General features: G+C 70.2%; 1 protein-coding gene across 1 annotated transcript in view; it reads right to left on the reverse strand.

Annotated features, from left to right (window-relative positions):
• Positions 1 to 1,987: 1,987 nt before the first annotated feature.
• CASKIN1 (CASK interacting protein 1) overlaps positions 1,988 to 20,026 on the reverse strand; it is a 30,000-nt gene continuing 11,961 nt past the window's right edge. The window contains exons 2-21 of the mRNA XM_067306077.1: positions 17,129 to 17,180; positions 14,308 to 14,405; positions 14,044 to 14,189; positions 13,851 to 13,946; positions 13,334 to 13,464; positions 13,134 to 13,242; positions 12,909 to 13,017; positions 12,700 to 12,794; positions 12,502 to 12,619; positions 11,242 to 11,457; positions 9,494 to 9,604; positions 9,293 to 9,411; positions 8,455 to 8,542; positions 7,140 to 7,237; positions 6,447 to 6,557; positions 6,270 to 6,371; positions 5,640 to 5,778; positions 3,349 to 5,517; positions 2,859 to 3,252; positions 1,988 to 2,086 (exon numbers count right to left, since the gene is read on the reverse strand). Coding sequence (XP_067162178.1) covers positions 1,990 to 2,086; positions 2,859 to 3,252; positions 3,349 to 5,517; positions 5,640 to 5,778; positions 6,270 to 6,371; positions 6,447 to 6,557; positions 7,140 to 7,237; positions 8,455 to 8,542; positions 9,293 to 9,411; positions 9,494 to 9,604; positions 11,242 to 11,457; positions 12,502 to 12,619; positions 12,700 to 12,794; positions 12,909 to 13,017; positions 13,134 to 13,242; positions 13,334 to 13,464; positions 13,851 to 13,946; positions 14,044 to 14,189; positions 14,308 to 14,405; positions 17,129 to 17,180 — 4,598 coding nt within the window. The 3' untranslated portion in view covers positions 1,988 to 1,989. The remainder of the gene's footprint in view (positions 2,087 to 2,858; positions 3,253 to 3,348; positions 5,518 to 5,639; positions 5,779 to 6,269; positions 6,372 to 6,446; positions 6,558 to 7,139; positions 7,238 to 8,454; positions 8,543 to 9,292; positions 9,412 to 9,493; positions 9,605 to 11,241; positions 11,458 to 12,501; positions 12,620 to 12,699; positions 12,795 to 12,908; positions 13,018 to 13,133; positions 13,243 to 13,333; positions 13,465 to 13,850; positions 13,947 to 14,043; positions 14,190 to 14,307; positions 14,406 to 17,128; positions 17,181 to 20,026) is intronic.

The following is a 20,026-nucleotide window of genomic DNA, read 5'->3' on the forward strand; positions in this document are numbered from 1 at the left end:
TAAGACAAGTAGAGGTGAAATCTAAGCACAGAAGAGCAGGGAAAAGCACCAAGATGCATAGCTTGACAGATGGGATACAATACAGAGTCCATAACTTAATCATAAAAAATATATATGTATATATCCATCATGTAGAACTTTATGGATTTTTTTTTTTTTAAAGATACATATTTTTTTTCTTTTGAACAGATATTTTCAGGCGGGTGATTTTTTTTTGTTATTTTTAAAGTCTTTTTTGTTTTTTTTTTTTAAAGAAATTTCAAAGTTGTGCCAAACACATCTGGATCAGCGAACACAACGGAAGAGAGAGAGAGAGAGAGAGAGAGAGAGAGAGAGAGAGAGAGAGAGAGAGAGAGAGAGACCAGTCTGTACATCTCGAGAAAAGAAAAGTACACCAACACTGTGTCTTGAAACCACAAGCAAGAAGATGCATTCATCAGAACTCAAGCGACTGAACCAGACTCCAACTCCTGTTTATACATGACTATACAGCCGTGCGGCCCCGAGACCACCCCGGCGCACAGGCGCACACGCACGCGGGCGCACACACACGGACACGCGCACACACGCACACACACACACACACACACGCACAAAACAAATGCCAGGAAAAAAGAAATCAAAACCTGAAGACACTCCAAAATAAATGAAACACCTTCAGTATAAGAGTTAACAAAAACCTCCATAAAACAAGGCACATCCTTTGTGTTCTTAACTGTGTAAAAATAAAGAAGTTACACTGAATTCGAACAGAAAAATCCAAACAGAACTGTTTGCACGTACCTTCCAACAAGATAAAAGGTATATATTTGTGCTACTCTTAGAATGAGTTTGCCACAAGACACACAGCTTAGTATAATCTAATAGTTTTTCTCAAGCTAAAATCCAGTTTCTCTTGATTTTTTTTTAAACTGCTTTATATATAATTGCTAATATTTTTAAATCTTTTAAATATATATTTGTTAAAGTTTATTCTTTTTATTATTTTGGGAGTGGGGGAAATCTGTTTTATATCTTTTTTTTTCTTTTTTTTTTTCCTTCCCCTCCAATAAATTAATACTTCTGTATAGCTTATTACTGTCCTCTCCCCGCCAGGGCGGGGGCAGCGAGCGGCCGCGGGCAGCGGTGGGCGCTGGGCCGCAGCCGCTGCCCTTGCCTGCCCCGTGCCCCAGAAACAGGACTTTCGCTGCCGATTTGCAACCAAAACAACCAAAAAACACCCGCCCTGTCCCCAGAGCGGAGACGCTAAGCGAGCCAGTGCTGATGCCGGGACAGGGCCGGGCGCGCCACAGCGGGTGCCGTGCTGCCGAGCGGCCTCGCACCCACCACGCTGGCGCCAGCAACAGCAAACGAGAGAAAAATAATAATTAAAAAAAAAAAAAAAAAAAAAAAAAAGGAAAAGGAAAAGAGATAAAGAAACCAAAGTCCATTTGCGCAGCCGGCCTCGCCACCAGCCCAGTTCCGCACGGCCGGCAGCCCGCGGCCGGGAGGGAGCAGGGCCGAGTTGTGCTACATCGGGGCCACCCGGCCGCCCCGGCCCCAGCGCTGTGCCGGGACGGGACAGGACGGCAACGCCGGGACAGGACGGCAACGCCGGGACAGCTCGGCCCGCGGTCTGCGTGGCAGGTAGGTAGAGATGAAAAGAAAACCCAGACACCCCCCCCAACCCCAAAACCCGGCGAGGGAGGGAGGCGTTTCGGTCTGGATCGTGTTGCTTTGTTTCTTCTGCTGCTTTTTTGTTTGTTTTTTTTGCTTCTGCAAAGTGGAGTCCTGCCGGAGGCTTGGCGCGGCGGCGGCGGCGGCGGCGCGCGGGCGCCGAGCCCGTGAGCACAATCCTGAGGTATCTTCTTCTTTGTGCAAACCCCGAGGGATGGGAGGTGCGGAGGGGACGGACGGGCTGTACAGCGGGGACGGCCGGGGGGGGGGGGGGGGCGTCGCTGTGCCCTTGTGCCCACGTGAGCCCTGAGGTTGGCCGGGGCCGCCTGCCCCTCACTCCAGCATGGCATCCAGCTGGTCCGCCAGGTCGTCGAACATGCTGCCGATGTCGTCCAGGATGCTCACGGTGCTCTTCGACTCCACGGCGGAGCTGGGGCGAGCCACGGAGCCGGCTCAGCGCCGCGCACGGGGGCCCGTGGCCCCCATCACCCCCTCTCCATGCCACAGTACCCTGCCCCGGGGTCCCCCGCTTGCTCCAGCCCCATGGCGCTCCGGCACAGTGTCCCCCGGTCCCACGGCGCTCCAACATGGTGCCATCCAATGTTCCCCCCCCCCCCCCCCCAGCCCCATGGTGCTCTGGCACAGTGTCACCCATCGTCCCCCAGCCCTGTGGCACTCCAGCAGGGTCCCAATGAGGGTCCCCAACCCCATAGTCCTCTGGTGCTGTGTCCCAACCAGGTCCCTCATCCCTGGGGTGCTCCAGCACCATGTCCCAACCAAGTCCCCCATCCCTGGGGTGCTCCAGCGCAGTGTCCCAACCAGGTCCCCCATCCCCGGGGTGCCCCGGTGCCATGTCCCAACCATGTCCCCCATCCCCGGGGTGCTCCAGCACCATGTCCCAACCAAGCCCCCATCCCTGGGGTGCTCCAGCACTGTGTCCCAACGAGGTCCCCCATCCCCGGGGTGCTCCGGTGCCATGTCCCAACCAGGTCCCCCATTCCTGGGGTGCTCCAGCACCGTGCCCCAACCAGGTCCCCCATCCCTCGCAGCCTCACGAGCCCCATCGCCCCCACCGTTCCCCTGCAGCTCGGCAGAGCAATGCCAGCCCCGAGCCCTTCCCCGGGGTCCAGTGGCGTCCCCAGCTCCCCCCGCGCCCCAGCCGACCGACCACCCGGCCCTGCGCCCGCCGCCGCCGCCCTTACTCTGCCGCCTGGCTGTCCTCCTGCTTGATCTTCTCCTCCACGGCCTGCAGCGCGGCGGCCAAGGAGGCGCTGGTCTCCTCCAGCTTCTGGTGTGCCATCTCGGAGCTGGCGGCGTCGACGGAGGGGCCGGCGATGGCGGAGCGCGGCGGCTTCACCGGCACCTGCTGGGGCGGCCCGCCGGGCGAGAGGGGCTTGGCGGGGCTGGAGCAGAGCGAGGGCGGCGTGCTCGAAGGCTTGATGGCGGCGCCCAGCTGCTTGGCGGGCGACGGGGACGGCGTGGAGCCGGCGCTCACCGACTGGATGGCGGCGTGGGGCTTGGGGGGCTTGGGCGCCGTGGGGGGCGGCGTCGGCTTGGGGGACACGGGGGGCGGCGTGCCGTGGACCCGCTTCACCTCTGCGGAGAGAAGGGGGCGGGCGTGGGGCGAGGCAGCGGTGCCGGGCGCGGACCCTGGGCAGCCGGCTCCTGCCGCCGCCGCCGCCGGGCACCTACCTGGGCTGCCGGGGCCGGGGATGGGCGCCTTCTTGGGGGCCGGCGGCCCGGGGGCTTTCGGCACCGGCTGCGTCAGCACGGGCTTGGGCGACACCGGCGGCTTGAAGGGCCTCTTGGGCTCGGCGGCAGGCGGCGGGGCGAGCTCGGGGCCGTCGGCGGGCGGCGGGGTCGGCGGCGGCTCGGCCCCGCCGGGCTCAGCCCCCGGCCGCCGCTTGATGGTGCCGGTGCCGTTCTGGTAGACGGCGAGCGGCGAAGGCTCCAGCGCCGCCTCCTTGTCCTTGGCCTTGGGCCGGCGCTTGACGGTGTCCGACTCGGTGAGGATGAAGCGGACGCTGTCCTGCTGGCTCTGCTTGGCCCGGATGCGCCGCTTGAGCGTGGCGCTGGCCTCCACCTTGGCCAGGTCGCCGTGGCGGTGGGCGGGCGGCAGCCCCTCGCCCGCCTCGGGCCGGGCCGGCCCCAGGGGCCGCGGCCGCGGCTTGATGGTGAGGGTGCCCTCCTCGGCGAAGGGGAGGCTCTCCGAGGAGCCGTTGCGCGGCGAGCCCCCGCGCTCGGCCCGCGGCCGCTCCGCGGGGCCGTCCGCACCCGTGTCCGACTTGACGCTGTCGGAGCGCTCCCGGCGGGCGGCCGCGATGAGCCCGGTGACGGGGCCGCTGATGGTCCGGCGCCGGTTGACCACCTCCCCGTCCAGCCCGATGGCCTCCTTGTGCTTCACCGTGGCCAGGACGGTGGCCACGCGGGCCCGCTCGGGGCTGCCCGGCGGCGGCCCCGGCTGCAGGTAGTAGCCATCGGGCCCCTTGGCCGGCCCCGGCCCGCCGGCCCCGTGCGGCTTCTGCAAGGCCAGCGCCCGGGCCCCGCCGCCGATGGAGGACATCTCCAGCATGGCGGCGATGCTCTTCACGCTGCCCGCGCTGCCCGTGTCCACGCTGCCCCCGAAGTCGCTGGCCCGCCGCTGCTCCCGGTAGCCCTGCCGGGCCTCGTCGTCCTCGCCGGCGGGGCCGGCCGCCGCCTCGCCCTCGCCCTCCTTGGGGAAGTCCTCGGCCATGCTGGCGCTGGACATGGCGGAGCTGGAGCGCTTGGGCGGCGGCGGCGGCGGCCCCTTCTTCTTGGGGCGCACGGCGAAGGACTGGCTGCGGTTGACGTTCTTGTCGGCGCCCGAGGGGGCCCGCACCGAGTGGCTGCGGCCCACGCGGCGCTGCACCGTGGCGTAGGGCCCCGCGTCCGGCACCAGCAGCTCGTCCCGCTCCTGCTCGCTGTCGGAGACGGCGTAGCGGTTGAGGCTGTGCGCCCGCTTCTTGGGCCGCCCCGGCTCCTCCTCGCCCTCGCCCTCGCCCGGCGGCGGCAGGCAGAGCACGGGCACCGACACGGGCAGCACCGGCACCCCCGGCGGCGGCCCCTCGCCTTCCGCCGGCTGCGGCAGCACGTAGGCGAAGCCGCGGTGGGTGGGCGACTGGGGCAGCGAGCGGGGCGACATGGGGCGCTCGGCCTGCGGCAGCAGCTGCGGCGTGGGCTTCACCTTGGCCGTGGCGTGGGGCACCAGCAGGCTCTGGGGGGAGGCGGGCCGCGGCTTGGTGGGGGTCTGCGGCGGCGTGAAGTGCCCGGCGGCCGAGGGCGGGAAGGACTGCCGGGGCTTGCCGGGCACCGGCGGCACGCTGGCGCGCTTGACGGGGTGGCCGTGCCGCAGGGGCCGGACCTCCTTGGGCGGCGCCGGCGGGCCCTCCTTGGCCTCCTCCGCCAGGTACTCCTGGCTCTTGGAGATGGCGGCGCTGGGCGCCTTGGGGCCGTCGCCCAGCAGCTCCTGCGAGCTGCTCATGTGCTTGGCCCGGCTGCCCAGGCCGCTGTCCGGCGCGTGCCGGCCCGAGGGCGAGCGGTAGCCGGAGGCCTCCCGCACGTGGCCCACGTGGTTGGCCTGCTTCTCGGGCGGCTCCTCGGGGCCCTCGCCCGAGCCCGTCATGGCCACCTGCAGCTCGTTGCTGAGCTCGCTGTCCTGGAAGGTGGTCATCTTGGGCGACTGGCACTCGGGCGGCTCCGGGGGCGGCGACTCGATGGCCAGCACCTCCGGCGACGGCGGCGGCGCCTTCTTCTTCAGCGTCCCCGACTCGTACTTGCCGAACTCGGCCCGCTGCAGCTCCGCCAGCTTCTTCACTGCCAGCATCAGCTTCTTCTGGTGGCCTGGGGATGGCACGCGGCGTCAGGGGGACCACGGCGAGGGTTGGCCCCGGATGCCAAGCCCCGGCCACGGCCAAGGAACGGGGAGAAGCTGGGGCGCACGGTGACGAGGGGCTGGGCCTTACCCAGCTTGGTGATGCCGATCTCCTGCAGGTCCTCCCACGTGATGTCCGTGATGAAGTCGATGTTCTCATAGCCGTTCTCCACCAGCACCTTGTAGTACTGGGAGAGGCCGATCATGGAAAGCCACAGGGCCAGGTTGGCCTGTGCGGGAGGACAGGTTATAACCCGCCAACGGCTCCCGGCTGCCCCTTTGCATGGCTTGGGCTGAGCACCAACCCCGTGGTGCACCCTGTCCCGGGCAGGTGCCTCCTCCAGCCGGGATGGCCCCCAGGGAGTTCCTCCATCCCCAGGTCATCCCTTTGCTCCCAGGACCCCCTGGACTGTTTCCAGTCCCCTCCCCGGGGCAGGTCCCCCCCCCCACCCCCCCGGCCGCGCTGGTGCAGGGTGAGATGTCGGGGAGGAACATGCAGTGTCACATCCAAGTGGTGACGGCTGGCGCCAGCCCGCCAGCCCCCGAGCTGTCAGCAGCAGACATGCGCGCGCAGCGCTGGGAGCCGTGGGATGCGGGCACCATCTGGGAGCGTGAGCCAGCGCCTGGCGTCGCCTCCCCCTGCGCAGCCCCTCGCCGGGGCCGCGGGGCTGGGGGGGACAGCGGGGACCCGGGCAGGTCCAGGGACCGGCACAGCCCTTACCGGCTTGTACTCCGGGAGCCACTCGGGGATGTTGAGGTTGTTGATCTCGGAGGCGATCTTCTTCCGGTGCCCTGGCTTGGTCACGCCGATGGCCGTGAGGTCCTAGGGCGGAAAGGTGGGTCACCGCCACCGGCCCGGCCCCCCTCCCCGCGCCCGGCCCTGGCTCCGCGGCCTCACCTCTGGCGTCATGCGGCTAATGGTGGTGATGTCGTAGCCGGCGTTGATGAAGTTGGGCGCGTAGAGCTGCAGCTGGAACTTGCACAGCCACTGGTACACGGCTTCCGAGCTCTAGCGAGGGGCACGGCTCAGGGCTGCCCGCGCCCGGCCCTGCCGTGTTCCCGGGACGCGCCGCGCGCCCCAACGCCCGCCGGCAGCCCCCGGGCCGCAGCGGCTGGGACACAGCTCATGGCCTGGTTGCGTTTGCAGATGTTCCGCGGAGGCAGCGCGGTGGGGGAGCCCGGGGCTCCCGGCTGCTCCGGGGTGCACACCAGACGGGGACCCCTGGCACGATGGGCTGCCCCTGGACCAGCGCATGAGCTGGCGGCAGGCTCCTGGCTTGGAGCCGGCACCGAGCGGCTTGGGCCGCCCTGCACGGCACATCCCAGGGGACAGGCGCGTCCCCAGGGCTGGGGCGGCGGGAGGCTGGTGCAGCTGGCAGCGGCCCCGGAAGCCGCAGGGATGATTCACGCCGGTGACTCACAGCTCCCGCACGGATGCAGGGTGCACGACGAGGCCGGTGCACAACGAGGGCCGGTGCACAACGAGGGCCGGTGCACGACGAGGGCTGCCCCGTGGCACCGCGCTCCCCCCGCCAGCTCCCTGCCGGACCCCCCGGCTCCCCTCCCGCGCTCTGCCGAGCCCTGCGCTCACCTTCCCCTCCGACACCGGCTCCATCTTCTTCAGCTGCTGCTCAGCTGGGGGCTGCGGGGCGTACGGGGAGCTGGCCACGCTCTGCGTCCGCGACGAACCTGGGGCGGAGAGGGACCCGTCAGCGCGGGGCCGGGGGCCCCGCGGAGCCAGCGCGGGCACGGCAGTGCCGTGCCAGCTCCCGGCTGGGCCCTGTGCTCGGCGGGGTGAGGGCCGCTGGGCCCCGCTGCATCCCGCGAAGGCGTCTTGGCCCCGGTGCGCACGAGCCGAATCCCCGTGCTGCAGCCCCCGGCGGCTGCTGGGCTCCCCCGAGCTCCGGCCTCTCCGTGCCGGGGGCAAAGCTCCTGTGCGGGAGCGATATCGCAGCCGCCCGCCTGCCCGCCGCCGGGCTCACCCGGGGCATCGCAGCGAGGCAGCAGCTTGCACCGGGCCCCGGGCCCGTCCGGCCCCAGCGCTTCGTGTCCCCCAAGGCCGCGGCCTGAGCGGATCCCGCTGCCCAGACCCGCCGGTCTCCGCTCCTCTGGCTGTGCCGCAAAGCCAGGCATCGCCCCACTGCTGTCCCCTCCGGCAAGGACCCCAGCCGGGGACGGCGGGCTCTGCACGACTGCCCCGTCCTCGTCACCCCGCTGGAGGGGCCCTGGTAGCCCCACAGCTCCCAGCCCGAGGCCGAGGCCGGCCGCCACCGGCAGCCTTCCCAAGGGGTCACGCGGGCTGTCTGGGAACCTCTGCCTGGAGCTTTCCACCGGCCGACAGGAGCAACCCTCTCCCCTCGCTGCAGTGTGCGACCCCTTCATGTGTGCATCCCCCCGGTGCGTGCATCCCTCCGGTGCGTGCATCCCTCCGGTGCGTGCATCCCCCCCAGCATGTGCATCCCCCCGGCGTGTGCATCCCCGCACCCCCGGCACCCCCCAGTGCGTGCATCCCCCGGTGTGTGCATCCCCCACGCGAGCATCGCCCACGTGTGCACCCCCCCGTGCGGGCAGCCCAGCCGGGCACCGCCGGCACGCGGGCAGCGGTGGAGCCCACGGCCCCGGCTGGCGAGGTGCCGGGAAGGGAAGGGAAGGGAAGGGGCCAGGCCGGAGCGCTCCCGGCCCGCTGCCCACCCGCCTCCCACCCCGCCGGTGCCCCCACTAACCGAGGCAGGAGAAGGCCTGGCAGCAGCCGAAAGGCGAGAGAGTCATTTTTTACCCACACGTTTTCTTCTTGCGACCGGTGCCGTGGCAATAATAACAAAAAAAACAAAAGGCAAATCCCCGGCTCCCCGGCAGGGCCGGGGCTAGCGCTGCCGCGAGCAGCGGGGCCGCCGGGCGCCACGCACCTGCGGGGATGTCCTGCGCCTTGGCCGGCCCATCGCCCACGGCAGTCTCTTGCGCAGAAGCCTTCTGGGAAAGGACCGTTGCCAGCAGCTGAAAAAACACACCGAGAGGAGAGGAGAGGGGGAGCAGAGCCGCGAGTGAGGCGGGGGGCGGGCGGGGGGCCGCGGGGGGCCGGGGGGCCGCGCTGCCGCCGCCGCTGCTGCTGCCGCCGCCGCCGCCGCGCTGCAGCCCGGAGGCGCGGGCGGGCAGGGAGGGGCGCAGCGGCTTGCGGCGGCGGGGAGAGCGGCACCGCTCGCAGCACATATGGTGCCTCGCGGGCGGCGGGAGCCTGCGGCTCCGCGACACTCGGATGCAGCCTGGCGCAGGCCCGGCAGCGCCTGCCAGGCGAGCGCTGGCAGCGGGTGACGCGCCGGGTGCAGAGGGCATCGCCGCGGGTTGCGCGCAGCGGGCAGATGGCAGCGTGTGGCGCGCGCGCCTGCACCGGGCGCTGGGCAAGGCGCAGGGGGCAGCGCGCAGCGTGCACGGGGCAGCGCGCCGAGGGCAGCGTGCAGTGCAGAGAGGCACCCTCCGAGAGGCAGCAGAGCTACACGACTGCGCCGCGGCCGGATGCTGCGCTGCCAAGGGGCCTGCAGCCTGGGCGGGATGCGCAGGGACACGCAGGGAAGTGCAGGGACGCAGGGCTCAGGCCCCACCGGGTGACGGGGGCTGGCTGGTGACGGCCACGGTGGGACCCATCGCAGCGGCTGCCAGGACAGCAAACTCCCGCCGCGCAGCCGGTGCCGAGGGCGGGAGCCGTGCGCAGCTGTGCCCCGAGCGTGCCTGCCCCGGGAGCAGCCTTACCTTGACGCCCTCGGAGCCGGCGTGCAGGGCGTGCGCCCCGCTGCCGGCGCTCTGCCCGCTGCCTGAGCTGCGGGCGCTGGCCACGCTGCCCGTGCTGCCCAGGCTGCTGCGGTCGCCACCTGCGCGCGGGAGGGGAGACGGCGTCAGGCTCGCGCGGCAGCAGCACCGGGCCACCTCTGTCCCCCGGCACGGTCGCCGTACCTGCAAAGGGTTTCCGCAGCACCCAGATCTCCTCGGCGGGAGCCGGCGCGGCGGCCGATCCGCCCTGCGAGGGCGAGAGGTGGGACGGGCTCACGTCGGCCCCGCGGGAACCTTGGTGGCAGAGCAGAGAGAGCGGCCGTGAGCCGCCTGGCCGGGCCAGCCCCGGCGCGCCGGGCACGGGGCAGCAGCGGCGGCACGCGCGGGCTGGCATCAGTGCGGCACGGCGAGCGGCGACCCGCAGCCCCGGGGCACCCACAGGACGGGGATGAAACCCCGGCGCGGCGCTGCACAGGGACACCGGCACCATCCCCAGGAGCCCCGTCCCCGTGGCGCACCGGTGCTGGGCGAGAGGGACCCGGCTCGAGTTGCACCCCGACAGCACCCTCCACCAGCACGCTGCTCCAGCACGGCGCCTGCGGGCAGCAGCACGGCTCTCCTGCGAGGCGCCCAAGCCCCCCGTGGCGGCGGGGGCCGCGGGGCCGGCCTGCAGCCCCCGCGCATCCCTGCGGCAGGCCCGTGCTGTGCGTTCCCGCCCAGCCGCTGCAGCTGCTGTTTTTATTCATTAAGGCGCTTTCGCAGCGAGCGGCCGGGCTGCAGCGCAGGGCAGATGGTGCAAGGTGATAAATTCACCGGTGGCGCGCGAGCTGGAAGCCAATGACCGCGTCTCCGGCAGGCTGGGAGGCGCCGGCTCCGCGCGAGCCGCGGCCGGCCGGAGCAGCCCGCTGCGCCCCACGTGGCCCAACGCACCGGGAAATCCTCGGGGGAAGTTTTGCTTTCCGGTCCCTGTCGCTGAAGGAGCAGCTCAGGGTGAGCGGCGCCAGCCTGGCACCCTCCGAATGCAACCGGGGCGCCCTGCCCTGCCGCTGCACCGGAGGCAGCAGCCGCCTGGCCCTGCGCTGTGCATGGGGTGCTTAGGGCACGCGCTGCCGCGCACCCCGTGGCGCAGCAGACGAGCGCCCTGCACCGAACACCCCGACTGCAGCAACACTCCTGCTGCCAAAGCTGCTTCCCGCTACGAGCGCCGCAGCTCCCGCGTCGCCCGGGCAGGGGCCAGTGTGATGCACCCCGGCCGCGGTGATTAGAGACGCTCACTGGGCACTGAATGCCGCTTTCCATCCCAGAGGTTGTGGCTGCATGGGACCGGGCGCCCCCGGCACCCCGGGGCTGCCGTACCCTCGGCGCTTTTCCACGTCCTGACCTGCCCTCACGCCTGGGCCCTCCTGGGAGCGGGGCCGGGGCAGAGCGCGCGCAGCCGGCCGGGAGCACGGCGCTGCCCTGGCGCTGCCTGGCAGCAGGGCTGCCTGCACCGGGCCGGGGGGCCAGGACGTGCCCCAGCCGAGCCGCACGCCATGCTATCGCCGCAGCAGCTCTGGTGAGGGAAGTGCAAGGGAGGGGGCTGTTGGCATGCACACGCACCCACACGCGTGCATACGCCTGCACGCACAGGTCTGCATGCACACGCACACGTGCACGCACCTGCACACACATCCGCATGCACACACACACCTGCATGCACACGCCTGCATGCACGCACACACACATGTGCGCACACGTGCACACACACTCCTGCACGCACACGCACACTCCTGCACGCACACTCACGCACCTGTGTGCAAACACACGGCAGGCACCAAGGCAAAGGGGAGAGAAGCCAAACAGAAAGAAAAGAATAAATATACACATTAAAAAAAACAAACAAAAAAGAAAGAAAGAAATCCATCGAGAGTATGAAGCGAGCGGTGAACTACCTTGTCCGTAACGCGGCTCGTCGGCACTGCTAGGGGAGAGCCTGTGATAGCCAAAGGAACTGAAAAGAGTCTGATGGGAATGTGGTGGTGGAGGTGGAGGTGGAGGCAGGGAATGGAACGGATGGGACGAGGCGTCACCGTTTAGCACAGCAGCCCCGAAAGCCGGGAGCGGGATCTTTTGGTACTGTTGGGGGATTGTTACAGTCTCCCATGAACCTGATAATAAAACATAACAAGAGACAAAATGAAAAGAATCAAAATAATAGAGACAAGTCCAGCGCCACCAAAAAAAAAGCAAAAAAAAAAGAAAGAAGAAAGAAAAAAAAAGCAGCAAACGAAAGGAGAGGGTGAGGAAACGTGGAGAAGCCGGAACCGAGACCCAACCGATGCCAAAGGAGGAGCCGGAGCAGGGAGCAGCAGCGGGGGCCTGGCGCGGCCGGGCAGGGCACCGGGGCAGCCCTGCGCTCCATGCGGCCCTTTGCCGGGCAGCAGCACCGGGGGACAGCCGGAGCCGGAGCTGGGCAGTCGCAGGGTCTACAAACGCGGCGCCGCCGTGCCCAGCCGGCAAAGCCTCCGGGCAGCCTCCGTGCTGCCTCCCCGCTGCCCGCGGCCCCATCGCGCGAGGCTTTCGGAGCGGCACCTGATTGCACCACCTCTGTGCGAGACGAAGCTGAACGCCCCTGCAGCCGCCGTGCGGAGCCGGCCCCGCGGGCGAGCTCGGCACCGGGGACGTCCCTGCGGCGGGGGCACAGCCCGTGTCCCCGCAGCCGAGGGCCGGCGGCCAGCGCCCAAGCCCCTCGCACACGCCGTGGCTGCCGGCACCGCTGGCTCCCTCCGCGCCTGACGTGAGCGCTGCCGTTCCCTGCCCGCGCCGCGGAAATGCCGCCAGAGCCCTGTGCACTGGGATCACGTGGGCCCCGGAGCGCCGCGTGCCGGAGCGCGCCGATCCGTGCGGTGCCTTCGACCGCTGCCTGCAAAGGTGCCGTGCGGGCGCCGTGCGCCCCCTCGGAGCCTGCCGGGACCGGATGGACCGGAGCTGGTCCCCAGCACCGCGCGAGGCTGCAGGGACCGTCCCTGCCCCGAGCCCCGGCGCAGGGTCCGGCGCCCTCCGCGAGCCGCCGCGCCGCCCCCATGCACAGAGCGCCCCGGCCCCCGCGCTTCCAGCCGGCCGGAGCGGAGCAGACCGGAGCTCCCGGGGCTGGAGCAGCCCCACACCGGGGTCCTTGGGGTGGGGGTGGGGGGGTGCGCGGGGGTATTTGCCTGTTCGCTTGCTTATGGCTTCGACGAGGCTGGAGGGGAAGTAGCCCACGCGGTCGTTGCCGGTCCGGTTGTCGTGGATGCAGCCTTTCCACCGCCCGTCCGCGTGCTGCTCCAGGACCTGCGCGGGAGCCGGGGTGAGCGCAGGGCCGCGGCCGCCTGCGCGGGGCGCGGAGCCCCCCCCACCCCCCCGGGACTCACGGTGATGACGTCGCCGGCTTTCACGTTGAGGCTGGTCAGGTCGTAGTTGTTGCAATAGTCCTTAACGGCCCTGACCTGCAGCGCGGCCGAGGCGTCTGCGGGGACAGAGCGGGCGGCGTGGCGGCGGCGGCCCCCCCCCGCCGGGACGCCCCGGCTTTCCCCCCCCCCCCCCCCCCCGCGAGGCTGCCAGCCGCCGGCGCGGCGCTCACCCCGCAGCATCTGCTTGATCTCCTTGCTGGCCTGGCTGGTGGTGAACTGGTTGACGATGTCCAGGGCCGTCTGGTTGTAGGTGTTCCTGACGTGGGCGTTGATCCCGCTCTGCAACGGCGGAGAGGGCGCTCGGGAGAGGGCGGCCGCGGCCGGCGGCGCTTGCCCGGCCCCGGGGCGCCACGGTCCCGGCCGTGCAGCGAGGGGGGACGGGGGGGGGCCCTTACGTCCAGCAGGAGCCGCACCACGTCCGTCTTGCCGCAGAGGGCGGCTTCGTGCAGCGCCGTGCCCGCCTTGGTCTGCCGGTTGATGTCGATGCCGGCTTGCAGCAGCAGCCTGGGGGGGGGAACGCGGGGAGGGTCAGCGCGGCGCCCGGCACCGCGAGCGCCCCCGCATTCCCCGAGCCCTCCGCGGGGCCGGCGCTCACCGGATGATGTCGATGTGGCCGTTCTTGGCCGCCAGGTGCAGGGGGCTGGTGCCGTTGGGGTCGGTGGCGTCCCCGGGCTTGGGCTCCAGCAGCGCCGCGCACATGTTGCTGTTCAGGAGCAGTTGGACCACCTGGATCAGCAAACACAGACGGAGCAGGGCTGCAAAGACAGCTCAGCTGCCTGCCGCGGCTCCGGGGCCCGGCGGCGCTGCTGCGGGGCGGCTCGCGGCCCCACGGCCCCGCATCCCCCCCCTCCCAGCCCCGCATCCCTGCAGCCCCGGCGCTGCATCCCTGCAGCTGCTCCGGGCAGGGCAGCTCTCCCAGCCCCGGGATGCGGGTGCACCATGGGCAAAAGCAGCGACTGGCTGCTGGCATCCGGGGCAGCAGGGCTGGGGAGCTGCCCCGCAGCTGGAGCACCGCATCCCCCCCCCTTGGGGCCACCCCGCCGGCCGCTCCGGCACCTCCCCTCCCGCTGCCCAACTTGCCTTGCGGAGGGCCCGGCGTTGCAAGCACTTACCCCGACCCGGCCAAACTCGCACGCCAAGTCCAGCGGCGTCTTCCCCGAGTTGTCCATGATGCAGGGGTTGGACTGGTGCTGCAGCAGCATCTCGGACTGGGGGTGAGAGGGAGGGCTGAGCGCGCCGCGGGCGCAGCGGGGAGCACGGCCGCGCCGTGGCCCCGCCGGCAGCCCCGGTGCCCCGCCGCCGTACCACGTCGTAGTGCCCGTGCTGCGCCGCCAGGTGCAGGGGGATCTGCCCTTCGTCCGAGGGGATGTTCACCGAGGAGCCCGCTTTCAGCACCATCTTCATGGGCTCCTTCTTGCCCTGCCAGGCGGCGTAGTGCAAGGGCCGCATCCCTGCGGGCAGGCGGGACGAGCACGGCAGTGAGCGCGGGGCGCCGGCATGGAGCGGCCACCCTGCCGTGCCGTGCCGTGCCGGCGCCGGCCACTCTCCCCGGCAGCCGCGGGCACTCGCCTTTATTGTCCTTGATGTCCACAGCAGCCTGCGCCTCCAGCAGCAGCGCGATGAGCTCCGTGTTCCCGTTGAGCGCCGCATGGTGCAGAGCGGAGAACCTGGGGGCGAGGGCTGCGTGAGCGGGCTCCCGCGGGGCCGCCGAGCCTCGCGCAGCCCCCGGAGCCGCCTGGGCGATGCTCCCCCGGCTGAGCATCCCGCGGGCAGGTGTCAGAGGAAGCGCTGCCGTCCGCAGCGGCGGCCGGCCGAGCCACATGCTGGGAGAGAGGCGACGCTCGCTCTCATGCCATCACTGCATTCAGCTTCTCCCGGGGTGTTGCATCCACAGGAGGGGCTTCCCCTGCCCGGCGCGGTGCAACCCAGCGCCGGCATCCGGAGGAGACCCTGGGAAGCCGCTGGCAGGACGCTGGGGACCGGGCTGCGGGGAAGTCCAAAGCTTTGCCCTTGGAAAGGGGAGCGGAGCAGCTGGCTGCCTTGCTTTGGGGAAGTGGGTGAGAGGCCGGTGCCAGCAAAACATCCCCCTGCAGCCGCTGTGGCCCCAAGGCACCGGAGTCCGAGGGCAGGGGGCGAATTCGGGTGTGGGGCGGGAGGCCTGAGTGCACAGGGGGAGGCAGCCGCCGGCGCACTGCCCTCCCTGCCTGACCCACTTCTACCCAGCGGCACGGTCGGTGCCAGATGGCTGCATTGCACCGCAGCCGGCTAAACCAGGAGCCTGGGCATCCCTCGCAGGGGAGCCCAGAGCACAGGAGCTGCCATGCTGGCCTGGGAAGCGGAGCCAGGGCCGGGCCCTGCATGCAACCAGGCAGCTCGCTCTGGAGGCTGATCCCAAACGTCTGCCTGGGAAACGTCAGCGTTTTCCGCTCCAGCGCCCTGTGCAGAAGGGCTCAAGACGGTGCAACACGCGGCCCTGCCCCGGGCTGCCTCGGGGGCTCCCGCGGTGCACGGCGGAGCCGCCTGCGAAGGCCGCGTGAGGCAGCGGCCCCAGTGCAAACGGGAGCGGGACCAGCGCGCCGCTTGCCCGCAGCACCCGCCGGCCGGGGGGGCAGCAAGCACAGCAGAGAGACAGGGAAACCGAGGCACGGCCCCGGGGGCAGCTGAGCAAGCCGGTCCCTCGCTGGGAGCGAGCACCCATCGCCTGCAGCCGTGGCGCAAGGGGGTTCGTGGGGCAACGTGACCCCTCACGCTGCTCGCGTCGCCCCGGTGTGAGCGCCCTGCAGCCTGCCCGCCCCCGGCACAGCCGGCCCGCGCCGCGCGGCAGCCCCAGCTCCCCGACCGGCCCACGCACTCGCACTCCCGCATGCTCGCGCGCCTGCACGCTTGCATGCACGTGCACGCTCAGCTGCACAGGCACACGCCTGCATGCACCCGCGCATGCACACATGCATGCACACATCCACGCTGGCGGAGCTGGATGTGCCAGTGGGTGCCGAGCGGGCGCCTGCTCCCACTGCCCCGCTGCGGCTTCCCAGCCCCCGGCAGGGCCTGGCTCCCCTCCGGGCTCTGCTGGCTGCAGGAGGCTGCTGTGTGCTGGCGCTCGGCCACTGAGGATGAGGAGGGACCGCAGGCCTGGCTGTGTGTCCCTGGCATGTGCAGCCCCTTTCCTAACCCCCTCCAGCCTCTCCGCCCACGTGCCCTTCCCACGGCTGCGTTCCCACCCCGCCGCCGCTGCAGCCCCTCCGCAGCCCCGGCCCCCCTGGAGCTCCCACGGCCGCGGGGCCGGGCACGGGCAGCGCTGCCTCCCCCCGGCGCGGGGCTCCGCTCTCCTCTCCCCTCCTCTCCGCCTGGCTGGTGTCGGCTCCGTCCGTTCCTGCCCCGCGGGAGCCGGCATGGGGCCGTTGCCTACAAAGCACCGGCAGAACCCGGAGCCTGCAGCCAGAGAGGGGAAGAGGCCGGCAGGTAACGAACCTGCTTTTCACAGCTATTAATTTTCCTTTCAGCTCTGGCTTGCTGCCCTCTCCGACGTCCCTGCCTGCTCCCTGCAGACCCCTCCGGGCGCGTTTCAAAGCGGACGGACGGAGGCAGGCAGAGCCCGGCTAAGAGGCAGCGGAGGGAGCCCCGCTTCCCTGCTCCGATCCCAGCGCGGCTGACGGCAGCAAAGCCTGGAGCAGGGAAGGGCCCTGGCTGCCGGGCGCCTACGGGAGCACCCGGGGTGCCGGGAGCACCCAGCCCCGCACGCAGCCGGCAGGGCAGGCAGGCGTCCCGGCCGAGGCAAATCCCGCTGCTGCCTGCGGCAGGGGATGCCTCTGCCCTGCAGGGGCAGCTCTGCGGCAAGAGGCCCTCCGAGCCGGAGGGGAAGCAGCCTGCCAGGAAGCAATAATGAGCAATTCATTCCCGGGAGCTGGATTTCATCTCGCCAGAGAGCTCGGCGCACCCTCACGAACGCATGCGGCTCTGCTGCTCGCTGCGCCGGCTCGCTGCACGCCCCATGCTGTGCACTGCCCCGTGGTGCACGCCTGCTCGCTCGCTGCACGCCTGCTCGCCGCATGCCTCGGCACACGCAACCGATGGCACGCACGTCCCTGCTCGCTGCACGCCTTGGCACACGCAACCGATGGCACGCACGTCCCTGCTCGCTGCACGCCTCGGCACACGCACATCCCTGCTCGCTGCACGCCTCGGCACACGCAACCGATGGCACACATGTCCCTGCTCGCTGCACGCCTTGGCACACGCAACCGATGGCACGCATGTCCCTGCTCGCTGCACGCCACTACAGAAGCACCAGCGGCACACGCTCCACCAGGGCACGCGCACCACTGCTCACTGCGCCCCACGGCAAACGTGCCCCATGGCACAGGCACTCGGGAGCAGGGCTCCTACTCACCCGTCAGTGTCTTGGAAGTTGACGTTGACTTTCTTTGCTGATCCGAGGAGCTCTGGGAGAGAAGGAAAGGGGAAAGTGCGTTAAGGAGGAGACAGACGTGGGACAGAGGGGCAGCGCCAGGATCTGCTGCCTCGTGCTCGGACGCAGCCTGTGGGGCTGCTGCGGGACTTTCCCACGGGCACCAGCACAGCTCCCACCACCCCACCTGGCGGGATGGAGGCAGCAGGGCTCGTCCTCTCCGACCACACGGGCTAACGTCCTGGTCTGCCAGCAAAAAGCCCACCCCAAGCAATGGCAGGGGCCAGACTCTGGGAGCGAGAGCGCGGCAGAGCGGCCGGGCCGGAGCAGGGCTGCAGGCGGCAGCGCCGTGAGCAGAGCGCTCCGCTGGGCTGCTCCGTCCCGCAAGCCCTGGGCACGGCTGCGCAGCAGCGGCTCCAGCGGCCGCAGGCACCAATGACCTCCGGGGAAAAGGGGAGCAGGGGAGAAGGGGAAAAGGGGGGGGAAAGGGGAAGGAAAGCCCTCCTGCAACACGCCCCGAGGTAGTGCCGGGGCAGCGGCAGGGGCCAGGCACTGAGATGCTCAAAGCTCCCAGCTCTGTTCGGGACCAGCGCCCTGCTCACCCTGCCCGAGAGCCGGCCCCGAATAACGCCCCAAATAACGCCCTGCTCAGCCCCGGACGTGGCGTGGGGTTTCCCCGACTCGGGCGGCCCATCAGCAACGGCGCTGGTGCCCACATGCAGCCTGGGCTTGCTGAGCTCAGCGACGAGGAACCCAAAGGGAAACGGGCTGGAAAAGGGAGAAGCAGCATCGCTGCTGCTGCTGCTGCTGCCCGGGACAGTGGCTCAGCCGTGCTGCCACGTGCCTCAGCCGGGCTCGAGGCTGGAGCCGAGCCGGGGCGAATCCAGGCCCCAGGGTGAATCCGGGCCCCGGGGCAGGCGGCAGCACTAACGGGAGCGCGAGGGCGCGCAGCAAGCGAGGGGCCCGGCACGGCACGCGCACCCGGCCGCGTCCTCCCATGCGCAGCCCGGCTCCCGCAGCGGTGCATCCCGCCCGGCTCCCGCCACGCGGGGAAGCCAAACGCCTCGGCGCGATCCAGTTAGCACCGGGAGGAAGGACGGAGCCAGATCTCCATGCCGTTTGCCCACAAGCGCCGCTCGGGCTTTTCAGATAAAGTGCTCGTCCTCGCACGCCGGAGCAAGGAGGAGGGGAGCGGCGGCAGCACGGGGTGGCCCCACGGCGAGCCCCGTGCACCCCGCGGCTTGCCCGGATCCGGCCCTGCATCCTTGCACGCATCCGGCAATTGCCATGGCAACCCCACAGCCCGCATCCCTGGAGGAGGAGGAGGAGGAGGAAGGAGGCCGAAGGGCTGGCAGAGGCACAACGACGACCCCCGGAGCCGGGTGGCCGGGGTGGGGGAGCACGGCGCCGTGCCCTGCGGCCGTGAGCCCCCGGGTGCCAGCGAGGGGCCCTGCGGCACGCCAAAACCGGCAGCGAGGCCGGGCGAGGAAGCCAGTGGCTAGTGCCGCAGCACCGCTCGGGGTCGGGCTTGCAAGCGGGCCGGCGGGGGGTCTGCACCCCCCGGGTCCTGCAGAGCCCCCCGGTCCCACGCAGCCCCCCCGGGTCCCGTGCAGCCCCTGGCACACGGGCCCGGGCAGTTGCATCGCTGCAGCGCCGCGGAGGCCTGGCCGCAGCAGCAGAGACCAGCGAGCAAACGAAGCCGGGCCTGCGCTGTGGCAAGCGAGCCTGCGCTTAATTAGAGCTCCTCGGAGCACGTTAAGCCCTGATTGAATTTTAAATTCCCGGCCCGGAGGAGCAGAGCCGCTGGCGGAGGAGAGGGGCCATCTGCATGCAGATGAGGCAGCCCTGCGCCCGCAGCCGAGGGGCCGGGAAGCGCAGGCAGAGCCGGGACCGACCCTGCTCCCGACCCCGGGGCGCTGCGGCACAGGGGCCGGCGGCTGCAGCCAGCCCCGAGCGCTGGCCCGTGCCAGGGCTGGCAGGAGGCACCGGGGCGCGGGGCATCCCGGATCCGGACAACCCCAAGGGCACCAGGGCACTGGGCATCCCTGAGGGCACCCAGGATCTGGATGCTCCAGAGGGCACCTGGGCGCTGGGCACCCTGGAGGGCACCTGGGATCCAGAAACTCCGGAGGGCACCCAGGATCCGGACACCCCTAAGGGCACCGGGGTGCTGGGCATCCCAGAGGGCACCCGGGATCTGGACACCCCTAAGGGCACCAGGGCGCTGGGCATCCTGGAGGGCACCTGGGATCTGGGTACTCCAGAGGGCACCTGGGTGCTGGGCACCCTGGAGGGCACCTGGGATCCAGAAACTCCGGAGGGCACCCAGGATCCGGACACCCCCAAGGGCACCGGGCCGCTGGGCATCCCAGAGGGCACCCGGGATCTGGACATCCCGGAGAGCACTGGGGCACTGGGCACCCTGGAGGTCACCTGGGATCCAGACACTCCGGAGGGCACCGGGGCGCTGGGCACCCCGGAGGGCACCTGGGATCCAGACATCCCGGAGAGCACCCGGGCGCTGGGCACCCCAGAGGGCACCCGGGATCCGGACACCCCCGAGGGCAGAGGGCGCCCCGGCTGGGCACGGGCTCCCTCCTCCGCTCCATTACCGGAGCGGACAGCCCGACGAGCAGGACATTGCTAACGGCGGCGCGGACAGACGGTCGTGGGACGGATGGCTGCGGAGCAGCAACACGGCGCAGCGCCGGGCAGCGAGCAGCGCCGGGAGCCCCGCGGGGTCTCCGCGGCCCCCAGCCCCGCCGGGGAGACGCGGGTGCTGCCGGGAGCCGAGCGCGGCCGCCCCCCCCGCGGGGCCGAGGCGGCTGCCAGCACCCCACAAAGGGGCCTTTGAGAGCCGCTTCCGCTCCGCCGCCCCGC

Source organism: Apteryx mantelli, chromosome 16 (assembly GCF_036417845.1).
Source record: "Apteryx mantelli isolate bAptMan1 chromosome 16, bAptMan1.hap1, whole genome shotgun sequence".
NCBI classification, from domain to species: domain Eukaryota; kingdom Metazoa; phylum Chordata; class Aves; order Apterygiformes; family Apterygidae; genus Apteryx; species Apteryx mantelli.